This window comes from Ovis canadensis, chromosome 19, assembly GCF_042477335.2.
Source record: "Ovis canadensis isolate MfBH-ARS-UI-01 breed Bighorn chromosome 19, ARS-UI_OviCan_v2, whole genome shotgun sequence".
NCBI lineage: Eukaryota > Metazoa > Chordata > Mammalia > Artiodactyla > Bovidae > Ovis > Ovis canadensis.
The window spans coordinates 64,090,203-64,103,358 of record NC_091263.1 but is presented as its reverse complement, the minus strand read 5'-3'; the positions used below and the strand labels follow the sequence as shown (position 1 = coordinate 64,103,358).

The following is a 13,156-nucleotide window of genomic DNA, read 5'->3' as shown; positions in this document are numbered from 1 at the left end:
AAAGTGCAGTATAGGCTTAGGAGGGTGGGAGCGCCGGGCCGCCGTCAGGGCGTCATGAAGAGGAACCATTTATAATCCATATCAAGTCTGCTAGTTAGTTCCATCAGCATAGTTCATAGAACTAAGTGTGTCATTTAAATGGAGTTTAATTTGGAGTCTAGTCAATAAAGAGATTTCATTTGGAAGCAGTCTCCTAACATACATCCTGCATAAAAGGCCCTAGATAATTGAGGCCTGAAATGTGAAAAAAGAAAAGAGAGAGAGAAGGAAAATGCTGTGATGTGTCTTCAGATGTCCGGGAAGTGGGCTGTTAGACCTGCCCACAGGCAGGGACTGTTTTCCAGCGTGGCTGCAGTCCCAGCCCCACCTGCCTGGAGACCAGCTGCATCCTGTGTTGCCCTTGGCTTCCAAAGGCAGCTGGTTCTTCTCCAAAGGGCTGCTTCACCTTTGTGTTTTCTCCCCCAGAATCCCGCCGCATCCTGCTTCCAGTGGTTCTCCATCACATCCATCTTCACCTGAGGCAGCAGAAGGAGCTGCTCATCTGCTCAGGGATTCTCGGCAGCATCTTCTCCATCGTCAAGACCAGCTCTCTGGTAGTGGCCCTAGACCTGTGCCACCCCCGGCCCTAAGCTCTGTCCCCGTCCTGTGTCAGTTTAACCAGAAGCAGACCAACAAAGATCATTTTGTTCACTTCGCAGTCAGAGAAGCTTTCATCAGTGACAAGAAGGTGCCCAAGTGAATGGAGGCCTGCCTATGTATGCCCAGCAGGCTTCTCAACATAACACAGTCTTGCTATTTAAAAAAACAAAAAGCAAAAAAAGTACTACCGTAAATACACCCAGAAACATAGTCATCTGTAGTACCAGAAAACCCCATCCCGTGCTGCTTGCTCTGTTTCTATCAAAAGACATTACTTCTGTATTCCTGGGAGTGTTCTGAGGATACTCAGGCAAGAACGAGCACAAGGAGGCAGGCCCAGGCTGAGAGGCAGCTTGCTCATTCAGACTTTTCTGTCAGCTTCCTGGCAGCTTGATTCCACCCATATGGCATTCCTATACCAAGCCAGATGAGACATGGTATACGAGCGATGCACGTTGCCCGCAATAGTTCTCAGCCTCATGGGATGCTGGAACGGCACTTCAGGGCTCAGGTTTCAGCTGGTAGTGCTCTTGCCTATTTTCCTTCTTCTTTATTTTTAGTTTTTTAGAAGAGACCCATGTTAGAAGGGAGGGGAGATAAGGAAGGCAGAAAAACATGTATCAGGCATGGATAAGGGTAGGAATTTATTTTAATTATGTTATATGTTTATACTATGGAAGAAATGAATATCTCTTTTAGAAAACTATAGGAAAGTATAAACAAATTTAAAATAAGACTGAGTCTTTATTTACACAATCTTCCTAAGTTGAGATAAGGTTTCTGGAGAATAAAATTTCAAGTGCATTTAAAATAAATACCAGGAACCAAGTGATACAAACATAGAAGGTTAGGTTGTCTGTGAAGATAGCATGGGAGAGGTGCAGAGAAGAAAAAATGTGCTTGGTTTGAACAGGATGCAAGGACTCAATAGGGTGCTGTGGTATCTGGTATCCCGACTTAAAGGACCATCTGGTGATAGCGGCCTACCTTGGCAGAGCGACTATGATGGCTGCAGTGGCCCTTTTGTTTGCTCTTGGCTCCAGGCAAGGCCCGGCAGCTCTCCTTCCCACCAGGCCTCAGAGAAGCAACACCAGGCACATAAGGTGTACTGGTGACCCAGGGTCAGGGGATGGGAGGCTGGTTGCTAAGGGAAAGAGATAAATTGCAGGGGAAAAGCAAGGGGAGAGAAGGGATGAAAAAGGAATGGGAGCAAGTGAAAATCTGAAGGAAGTGATCTGGTTGTATGTGTGGGGTTAGAGACTAACCCCGCAGCTACTCAAAGAGCCATCACAGGTTTTAAAAGTGTTATAATTAGTTCAGCAAATGAGGAAGAAGACTGTGGTCCCAAGAGCCTTTCAAATCTTTCTTGCAGAATGGGATTCAGTAAAACTACATTGAATGGACAGCTGGCCGGGGGAGTGGGGGGGGGGGGTGCTGGGGTTGGGGGGTGGATGAAATTTAAGCTCCACTGAAGCATAGATCTTACCTTTTTTGATCACTTGTGTATGCTCAGGTCTTCAAACAGTTACTGGCCCATGGTAGATACTTAGTGAATGGTGGGTTGATAGATGGAGGGACATTTGGACTGGCAATAGTATAAAGGGACTGGAGAAGAGGCAACGGGAATCTCTTTGTGAGATCATGAAAATCAGGCTGTAGGATGTGGATTGCATGTGAGAGGTCCAGAAAAAGATAACACAGACTCTTCCTAAAGTCAGAACTTACTGACTGGGAAGCAGCCCTCAATGAGGAAGCGTGCTCCATTATTTTTGTGAGGCTACCTTAGAGGGACACACCGAGACCAGGGTCTTTCTGGTCGACCAAGGAACATGAGCAGGAATGCCGAGGAGCTAGAGGGAGCATGTCTGAGCAGCAGTCAGGCCTGGCAAAGAGTGAAGTCACGCACAGAGAAAATGGTCCTGAGGAAGACTGCAATGCTTCTGTGTACATTAGCAGTAGGGAAGCTGCTGCCTCCACACCCTGTGGTGTGAACTCTACCATTTTCTCAGAGTGATAGTCAGCAGTGTTGTGCTCTCTCCTGACTTTTCTAGGAAAATCAGAAAAGACATTTAACTTAGGATCTTCGTTTCGTCCTTGTGTATCAAGATTAATGCATCTGCCTGCGGTTCAGAACTGCAGGTGTCAGGGTGTTGCTGTGTGAGGCTCAGTCTCCAGCCCCCAAACCAGGGCAACAGCGGCAGGTGTGCCTCCCTTCCTCGCAGAGCCGTTGTTCCAGGTTCTTTGACACTGCATGCCAGTGAGGCTGGGGGCTCAGTGTTGAGAGCTAAGTCAGAAGACCACTCCTGACCGTGGCTGATGTAGTAAGTACTGTCCACTGCGCGTCAGCCAGCCTGGCGCTGACGCTGTGCTCTCTCGCTGCTCGCTCCAGGAGGCAGATGTCATGGAGGAGGTAGAAATGATGGTGGAAAGCCTCTTGGACGTGCTCTTACAGACTCTGCTCACCATCATGAGCAAATCGCATGCGCAGGAGGCGGTAAGAGGGCAGCGGTGCCCGCAGTGCACAGCGGAGATCACTGTTAGTAACTAACATTCAGGTTTTCTTGCTTTCTTTTCTAACCCGGGGCTCCTCCACATGGAACCTCATCTCACATCACACCACCCTCATCTCAGCTTCCCTCCCTGCATGGTTGTCCGCATGCTGCCCTTTTCCCCTCTCCAGTCGGACTCCATCTCCTCGCTAGGTTCATGCTCAGAGGAGTGTACTTAGGGACAGGCCCAAGGATGCTTCCTGTCCTGTTTTCCTGCACACAGTCTCCACTGGCCTTTGCCTTTGGACCAGGTCACTTTCTGTAATATGGAATAAAGCAGAGAATGAAGGTGACAGCTGTCAACTGTTCCTTCTAGGAGCAGGCTCTCGCCAGTGATGTGTGCACCACAGTAATTTTCTCACAGTCTGCTTGTACCTACAAATTAGTTGCTTTTGGCCACAGTTCAGTTCAGTTCAGTTCAGTCACGCACAGTATTTGTATCTAAATGTGGAGCATCAGGGAAAGCATGATGAGGTAGAATGACACTGGCATTGTTGGACAGTGATCTCCCGTGATCTAACTAGGAGAGAAACAGACTGGGAGAGCTTTGCAGGAGAGGCAGAGAGACACCCCCCAGACCCCCCTGTTCTTATGCAGTGTGCACTTCTTAGCCCTGATGTTGGGACATGATAAACAGCTTGCTGGGGATCTTCCTGTTGGCAGTTGGGAGACTACAGTGATCCCTTTGTAGAAAAGCTCCTGTGGGAGCAAGTCAAGCTCCAGCAAGTTAGGGAGAGCAGAGAGCAGATGTGTTCAAGACCATATGGGCTTGGAAAGAATGTCTGCTCCCTTAGGAACTCCTACGCAGGATACTCTCACTATAGGTAACAACATGCTCCTTGGCATGTCCTGGTAGCCCATCCCTCTAACCAGCAATGACACAGTGCTGGCTGTGGGCCAGACCCTGCTTTTGCACTTTATAAACAGTAACTCACTAGCAATACTAACGAAGTGATTTATTTCATATACATCTAATGAAGATAACAACAGTTTATTGAGCACTTCTTTATGTGCTGGCCTTTTTACTTAAATGCTTTATATACATTAATGCATCTGATTCTCGAAACAAATTATGGCTTATGTCCATTTCTTCAGATAAAACTGAGGTTCATGCACCTGTATATATTTTGCATACATGTATGTCTAATAATTTCATGAGTCACAAAAGGATTTGAGAGACTAAAAAAGAGTTGTCATAGTCCCACAAACTTAAAAACATTTGAAAACTGCCCAGATGAAGTCATTTTCCCTCCATCTCTTCTGAGAAGGCAGCCTTGTAAGAGGAAACCATGCTCAGCTGCCCCATGACAGAAGTTTCCAAGAGATGGTAAAAGTCTTTGGAGTCCTTAAGCCAGGGTTTTCATCTGCGTACCCCAGTTGGAACCTGAAGAAATTTTAAAGACTCATTTTTTTTTAATCTTTAAATTTTTACTTAAAGCCATTAGCTCATCTTCTCAGAAAGGTCAGTTTTAAAGCCGTTAGCTCATCTTCTCAGAAAGGTCAGTTTTGACTCCTCTGATTTCCTGAGGGTCATGTTGATCTACTGTGTTCCATCTCCAGCGATCACATGTCAGCTCTGGGAGTTCCCAGAGGAGATCCTTGTATAAAGACTGCTCCAGCCCAGCGGGATGGGCAGAGTCCAAATTCTGTCCAGAGAAGTCTGAGCTCCTTGTTCCCAGGGACCCCTCCAGACTTTAGTATGGTGCCCTGGCAGGGTATAATGACAAAGGACTATGCAGCCAAAAGTTCCCTAGGGAAAAAACTAGAATATCTGTCTCATTTGGCTGTACTTCTTTCTTACACGCTAAGATTTTTCAATTAGCCCCATGCTGCAGCAGTCTTATTAAAATTCCCAAGCCCTCCAGGCACCCCTTTAACAGAAAAGAAAATTCATTTTCAGGGCCAGAGTTGTCACCTTCCCTCTCATGATCATTGGGGCCATCTCAGACCCTTCCTTCTCTCCTTGCCCTCTGTGGATTGGGGGAACACAGCTCTTGTGATTGGCCTTGCTAAGTGTATTTTGGGTTGTTCCCCAGGGTGAGTATGTGTCCTGCCTTCTCTCGCTGCTCCGCCAGATGTGTGACACGCATTACCAGCACCTCCTGGACAACTTCCAGAGCAAAGATGAGCTCAAGGTAGGCCGAGAAACACTAACCTTTCACCCAGGAAAGGAAGCACGCAGCTAAGACTGCCCAGCAGTTTTTCCCCCTGCCAATAGAGAAGTGCAAGTGGCCTGCCCTGCTGAGAGTGGAAGATTTACCAGCCTCGCTTTACAGCTGAATATATGGCTTCCAAAAGCAGATAGCCAGCAGTGTTCCCATACAGCCAGACCCCAGGAACGCTGGCAAGTCTTCCCTGACTGATCGCAACCTGTGACCATGTGCCTCTAAGAGACACTTCTCTGGGCCACACTGATTATCAGTCAACCAGGACTCTTCCCTCTCTTATAAACACAGCAGTTGAGTTGTAGGTTACCCATGAAACAGGCTTCACTGTTTAATAACTGTAGTGATAATAATAATAATGACAACTTTTCTTCAGTAAAACATATTTCTGAAAGATTCGTATTTGTAGAAAGCAAATACAAACACTGTCCATTGGCTATCACTCTGGATCTAGAGCACTGAGGGACAGATAGTCCAGAGAAATGGGCCCATGGTCCAGATGACAGGAGAGTGTTCCCAAACTTTGAAGGGTATCAGCTGCTGGCAGACTCCAAGGGCTTGTGTGTTTGCATTAGAGCATGCTACTGAGTTCATCCCTGGATAAAGGAACTGTTGTAAACTTTATGTCTATACTTCGCCTCCATCCAGAGTCAAGTCACTTGTCAATATTTCACAGTAGTGCACTATACTGTTTTCCATTTGTGTAATCTTTATTAATCATATGAGTTAATCAGTATCACTAACACATTAAAGTATCACTAACACTTTCTGGTGTTTGATCTGGCCTACCTTTCCACAGATGTGGGCCTCTGCAGATTGTTATCCCTAACTTACTGCAGTGAGGCCAGCCTGTCTTCTCAGAGGGATGAACTTGACAACCCTTGAAGTGAGCCATAAGTTAACCAGGGCCTGGAGCTCATATACAGGTCAAGCAATGCTTGAGCTGGGGTGTAGAGCTTGAAAATCCAGTCCTGACTCTTCTAGATCATTTTCATCGTATGTGTGTGTGTTTGTGAGAGAGAGAAGGACACTAACCAATTCTCAATCAGAAGCATCATTCTCTTACTTTTTAATTAAATGTTTGTTTTTATCACAGCAGTATGTATATATGATTTTAAAAGCCAACGCATCTTACAAAGTGTGTAAATAAAACTGGTTCCTTGGCTCAACCTCACCACGTCTACCCACTACTCCCGCAAAGCAGCCACTTTGAACTCTTCTTTTGTTCTTCAAGTAGCTTCTACTGCCGTTTAAATTTTTAAAATTTTTAGTTATTGTTTATTTTCTTCTTCCCACAGAAAATGAGGCTGATTCTCCTGAATCAGCAAGTGTTTCATTAACCAGTCTTTGCACTGTTCTCATTGCTTTCATGGAGAAGCACATTTTTGGAGATACTTACTCATCTGTCCCTGAAGTGCTTCTCCAGTCCATGTGTTCTCAACACCCAAGAAAACAAGTTCTTACAATCAAGTGCTCAGGGGCCATCCCCCACAGATTGAGACCAGTGGTTTGGATGCCATGTCTGCTGGACCTCCTGTGTTTTGGCCTTTAGGCACTGGGCTGAGCAGGTATAGAGCTGCATCTCTTCTCCCCAGTTTGGGACTGGCCTGCGGCAGTGGCCAGACCTCACTGCCACGCAGCCCTCTAGGAGAAAAGCAACTCATGAAGGGAGCCAGAGTGTCACCCACTGGTCCTCTCCATTCTCATGATCTAGAGGTCAGAGAACCTGTTGAGGAGGTATGTGCTGCAGTGGTAGAGGGCGCGTCTCACATCAGATTTTCCTCTCGGCCCAGGAATTCCTGCTGAAGATTTTCTGTGTGTTCCGGAACCTGATGAAGATGAGTGTCTTTCCTCGGGACTGGATGGTGATGAGACTTCTTACAAGCAAGTGAGTGTGGAAGGGCCCTGCACCAGCCTCAACGCAGCTGTCCCCAGACTATTACATGTGAGAGAAGAAGCAAGATGGAAACTTGTCAGGGTCAAAGCTGTGGGGACAGAGAGGAGAGGGTTCAAATGTGGAAGTGTTTGGAAGCACAGTCAGCAAGACTTTGCCATTTACCAAAGTTCAGGGAGGAGAAATAGTCAAAGATAGTTCAAAAGTATAGTCTAAGTGCCTGGCAGATGGTATGCTGGTAAGGGTAGGAAAGGAACTTTTATGAATGGGAACTGTGGTACCAGAGGAGGGCTCCTGCCTCAGGAGGGCCTGCTCATTGGCCTCTGTTGCTCTGCGGTTTCAGGCAGCATCACAAGCCTTCCTCTTGACTTGATTTGTGTTGTCTGCCAGACACTGCTCAACCCGCACAGCTAGTGCTAATTACCCACCCAAGACTATGAGGCTCTGCCCACCTCTGACACTGGCCACAGAATTCACTCCAAGGTTGACCCCGCTTGTCTGCCCCATTCATATTTCTGCCCTGTGCTTCTCACTGGCAAAGTGAACAAGTCATGTGGGTGGTAGGGTGTTTGCTTGTTGGGTCCCTCTATACTCAGGAGAAGGCCACTTGGCGTCCACTCTCTAGCCTACTGCCTCCTCCCTCTGATTGGCCTTTTACGTAGGCATTATGCAGAATGTAGTGAAATTATTTGTGTTAGATTTATTAGCAAGGTGTCAGGATGGTCTTTCTACTCTGTACGTTTTATAGTGCTCTTTTTTTAAAAAACTGCAAACATTTCATACAGAACAGAAGAATGGTTATAAACAGTGTTGCAGAGATATTTCCTTAAATAGTGGATTTTCCATTTGACCCCCTCTTGTTTCTGTCTCTTAGTTCTACTCAGCACTTCAGGCTCTCCAGCCCATTCTGCAGGAGCAAGCCTCTTCTTTCAAGGCTTTTACTTTTCAAATTTATTTGCTGGTAATGAGTCTCTAATGCACTGTTTTCGCCTTGCCCCTCTTCTGCACCAAAGCTTAGGTGGTCATTGTTAGGTGTAAGCTCCTTTGCCAGGCATCCGATGCCCTTGGTAATTAAACCCTTACTCACCTGTCGCGCTTCACTTTCTCTCTCCCTTAACCTGTGCTCTTGACTCTAGCAAGCCAGCCTCCCATTAACCCTTAAATGTGCCCAAGCAAAAATTGAGAGTGATATTCTAGATCAAAGGCTGAGGTCAAATTACTCACACATGAAACTAACAGTATATGATAAAAGTAGAGATTTAATAACTGTAAATCCCTGTTATCAAGTGGAGTAATAGAATAATACTCTAAGTCCTCTGTTGGTCATAATACAGGTTCATTTTCCTAAGATCCCCCCAATACTAGAGTCACTCTTTGAACTGGAAGAAGCCTGAAAGAACCATGAAACCTTACTCCCCTCCTTTTATAGGGAAACTGTGGCCAAAGAAAAGTAGTGCCAAGACCAGGTATCAGCAGAGCTTGGTCTAGAACCCACTAGTAGGGCACTTCTCCACAGGGGTTTTTTTGTGGGGTTTGTGCCATGTATCCCTCTCACATGGGCTTCCAGGTGGCTCAGGGCTAAAAAATCCACCTACCAATGCGGGAGACATGGGTGCTATCTCTGGATTGGGAGGATCCCCTGGAGAAGAAAATGGCAGCCCCCTCCAGTATTCTTGCCTGCGAAATCCCATAGGGAGAGGAGCCTGGTGGGCTACGGTCCATGAGGTCGCAAAGAGGCGGACACAGCTGAGCACACACACACATCCTTCTCCCTTAAAGTCACATCTTACACGAGAGCTTCTTGTACTCAGGAAGCTTGCACATGGGCCGCAGACCGCGGGTGCTAAGCTGCAGGGTGCCAGTGCCAGCCCTTTAACTCTCCGACGCCTTGTCCCCTGCAGCATCATAGTCACCACTGTCCAGTACCTGTCTTCTGCGCTGCACAAGAATTTCACAGAGACAGACTTCGACTTCAAGGTAGGAGCTCCTGAAATCCATCACTATCTTTGTAATAACCACAGAAAGCCAAAAACCAGACTCCCTGTTTTTATTTTTGTTTTTGTTTTACTTAAAACAGCTGTTTTATTTTGCTCACAGGTTTGCAGGTCAGGAATTTGAGATGGATTCAGCTAAGTGTCTGATAGGTGGCTAGGGGCTTTCTTTATCTGTGCATAGTCAAACAGCTTCCAGGCTTGATAATGATTAGAGTATAACCTAAGAAACCCCTCTTGGAGGTGCTGGGAGCCAGAAACCCATGAGTTTGTTTTCCAGTCCAGAATCAACACTGTTGGTTTCAGAGAAGTCAAGAAAGCAGGGGAAAGTCCTGTTTGTAAAGATACTTTTCTAAAAACTAAGATCTTAACACTGAAATGAATTCTGCGCTACATGCATATATTTAGAATCTCTCCTTGCAAGGTTAAGAACTCAGGCTGTCACATATTTCCTCTTTCTCTCTCTCTCTCTCTAGGTGTGGAATTCTTATTTTAGCCTGGCAGTTCTGTTCATAAATCAGCCAAGCCTTCAGCTAGAAATCATTACTTCCACCAAGAGGAAGAAAATTCTAGATAAGTAAGACATATGTCTCTTATCCATCTTCCTACATGTGCCCAGATGGGGTTATGTTTCCAGGAGGGGCTCCTAGAGACGTCCACAAGGTTCTCATTGAGGTGGCTTCCCAAGGAGCCAAGTGTAAGAGCTCAACTGAGAGCAAAATGACTTTGTCTTTTGGAAAACGCTAGAAACAGAGCTGAATCCTGGCCTCCTGTCTTCCTGAACCTTCTTGTGCTAATAGTTGCTTCCTGTGTTCTATTCCCAGGTATGGGGACATGCGTGTGATGATGGCTTATGAACTCTTCAGCATGTGGCAGAATTTGGGTAGGTCTTTTCTCCACACTCTTCCCTTACACATATTGTGTAGCCAAATAAGAAGTTACAAGATTAATGACTTCCTCCAGGTTTTATGAATGTTAATTCAGACCCAAGAGATCTTCACATATCTTTAGCATAACACCTCAGATGGATGGTATAGTGTAGCACATGTGCACAAAGCCCTTGGCAGGGAGAGTTAAGCTGAGAAATAAGACCCCAGCAATACATATGCACAGACCCTTTTTTGAGAACAAAAGTCAAAAGGAGAAAAAGAAGATGAGGCTGTAAGAATATAAGTCTGAGGCTCTAAGAGTATAACATCCTCTGGGCTGTCCATGTCCCAGTCCAGATGTCACAGGCCCAGAAGCCCAGTCAGCACATGAGCAAGGGCAGCAAAGATTGAAACCCTCCTTGGGTCTCTGGCATTCAGGCATTCAGACAAGGTTCCCGCTGCCAGGTGCATGTATGAAGGGAACTGCCGCATCTATGTGAGACTGACTTTAGTCTCCTTTCTTTCGACAGCTTCTCTTTGCTGCTTCTCTAATATCTAGCACTTTGAATCTTGAAATTGTCAGGTTTGGTGGAATCCTTGGGGTGCCCTGGTAACTGGGTGGACTGTCCTTTGCTTCTGTCAGCTGCTTAGATAGGCCTGCCTGGATGCCAGAGAAGCTGCTGCTGTTCTTCCCAATGAGAACTGCTTTCAACTAAGCTCATGACTCTGAAGTCTTAGGAAGGATGGCCATAAAATCTCATAGTCCTCCATCAGTCATCCTAGTCACAACCCTAGAAGCAGCAAGCTAGATGCAAGGCATTTCTGCCAGCCCTGGGGCCTTCCATCCCTGAGTGGGGCTGCTTTTCCCCAAACCAGCTCTCTAGCTTCAGTGCTCATACCCTCTGCATCCAGCACAGTCCAGATATAAATGTTCACCCTGAAGTTGATTCTGAAATTCCCAGAAACACAAGGGACCAGCACTATACCAAATACCAAGATTGGAATATGCAGAATCTGCCTCTAGGCTAGCTAACACTTGGTCCTTAGGTAGGCTTTCAACATGGAAGAATTCAAAAACCATGTCAGATTTCCCCCAAGAAAGCCATTGCTACCTCATTGTTTTTGGTGGAAATGATATTTTCTAGTTCTCAGGAACTGATTTTGCTTGATGCTAACAGTCACTACACAGGCCCACAGTTTGTCCCCTGAGTCTCTGAAGGACTGAAAACAGAGCTCTGGAAGACGGTTCACTCTGTTTCACCTTTACAAGGAAGAGAAAACTTCTGTCCCATAGTCTTGAAGACTGGCCCTGGATTCTGGGAACATGCCCCAAATGACAGGCTAGTCACAGGGAAATTCATATCACACTCTTCCCATGGACAGGCCTCATTAAGAAAATTGAGAGATGAGCCAAGCTTGTTTGAATAAATATAGTGCTACCATCAAAAATGCAATGTGAATGCAAGGGGTGGGATCGGAGGTACACGTAGAGAGTCTCTCAGCCAGTCTGTCAAGGTACGGCTGTGCAGGAGGCTCCTGCTAACTCAAGAGGGGGACTCTTAGGCACATTTGAGCACTGATGATTAAGAGCCTTGTGAACTTCAGACCTCTAGCAGACTGAACATCCTCATCACTTAAATGCCTCTGGGCTACAGGCAGAAACCCCAGGGTCAGTACACTGTGTTTAAGTAGAAATTGATGAATTTTCCTTGCTGAGTAAATACTGTGAACAGACTATTGGAAACTATTGCAGGGTACTCAGAAATCCTATTCTATCTAGAGTAGTGACTCTGCTCTTTGACCTCAGAATGATTTTCAGATAGTTTGTAGAACCTCCCAGAAAATTCTTTGGAAAGAACTTGTGCCTGTTGAATTTTCTTTCAACTGGACTGAGCCAATTTAGTCTGCAAACTCTTAAAAAGCCAAGGGAAGGGACTATCTCAGAAGCCCACAGAGGAGAGCTTTCTGTATTCTCTGATGCTCCCAGTGAAGGTCAGATCATGTGCTGTGGCCCTACTCGGGAAGCTTCTGTGGCTGGAGCATAAACTTTTATCTGCTGGGTTGTGTTGTTCAGGTGAACATAAGATCCACTTCATTCCGGGAATGATTGGCCCGTTCCTGGGTGTGACACTGGTTCCACAGCCTGAAGTGCGGAATATCATGATTCCCATCTTTCACGACATGATGGACTGGGAGCAGAGGAAAAACGGCAACTTCAAACAGGTGAGACCCACCCCCCGGTGGTGTTAGGGGTACTCTTCCCTGGAATGTACCCCTTTTGCCCTGGCACATGATGCAGATGGCCAGGCTGTAGTTCCAGTGTAGTTCTTGGCCGTCTTGAGTCCCATCCAAGGGCTTCCCTCCCTTGCTGGCCAGAAGTGATTTGTGGATTTTCTTCATGAAGTGCTACCAGAGAAGAATCAGAGGAAAGGAACCGCATCATGTGAAAGGACTTTTCTGATCAAGGAGAGAGTAACTGAGACTGTAACCTCCCAACTTCACTCAGAGGGCACTCCCAGGAGTATGTTGTCTTTTCTCTCTGGAGGTTCCCCAGTGTGTATGGTCCAGGCATTTCTGTGGCTAGAGCCCAGACCAGAAAACTTCTCAGAGCTGAGAACTTCACAGACTCCTGCACAGAGGGCTGGGCCCATGAGGGATAAGTGCTTGGTTTCTGACCGAGTGGCTTCAGGCTGTGCCTCTGGGCAGTTCCTCTGCCACCCCTAAAGTGGAGGAGAGGGCCCCTGCCCTTGTATCTGTAGCTCCAAGGAATAGGACTAGGAACAACAGATAGAAAACAGTGGTGGTAACACCGATTTTAGCCAATAAAAGGAATAACTTGCTCGCAAAAAGTGGTTTGCTATCAGCTGGCCTGCTTTCAGAGATGCGGAGGTCCCCTCTGTTGGTGGTTCTCAAACAGAAGCTCCCTGGAGTCCTCTAGGGGAGAGTTCTCTGTTGCCTTAGGGACTGTAATCACTCCCCTCTAAGCTCCCTGCCAACTCTGTGATTCTGGGGAAAACCAGTGGTCTTAGAGTGAGTGATTCTAACACTG

At 46.5% G+C, this 13,156-nt stretch overlaps 1 protein-coding gene across 1 annotated transcript in view; it reads left to right on the top strand.

Annotated features, from left to right (window-relative positions):
- The window catches only part of DOCK3 (dedicator of cytokinesis 3), a 291,789-nt gene that overhangs the window by 233,580 nt on the left and 45,053 nt on the right, over positions 1-13,156 (top strand). The window contains exons 25-32 of the mRNA XM_069561103.1: positions 466-593; positions 3,029-3,133; positions 5,225-5,323; positions 7,147-7,241; positions 9,149-9,224; positions 9,715-9,815; positions 10,063-10,121; positions 12,182-12,330. Of these exons, the coding sequence (XP_069417204.1) occupies positions 466-593; positions 3,029-3,133; positions 5,225-5,323; positions 7,147-7,241; positions 9,149-9,224; positions 9,715-9,815; positions 10,063-10,121; positions 12,182-12,330 (812 nt within the window). The remainder of the gene's footprint in view (positions 1-465; positions 594-3,028; positions 3,134-5,224; positions 5,324-7,146; positions 7,242-9,148; positions 9,225-9,714; positions 9,816-10,062; positions 10,122-12,181; positions 12,331-13,156) is intronic.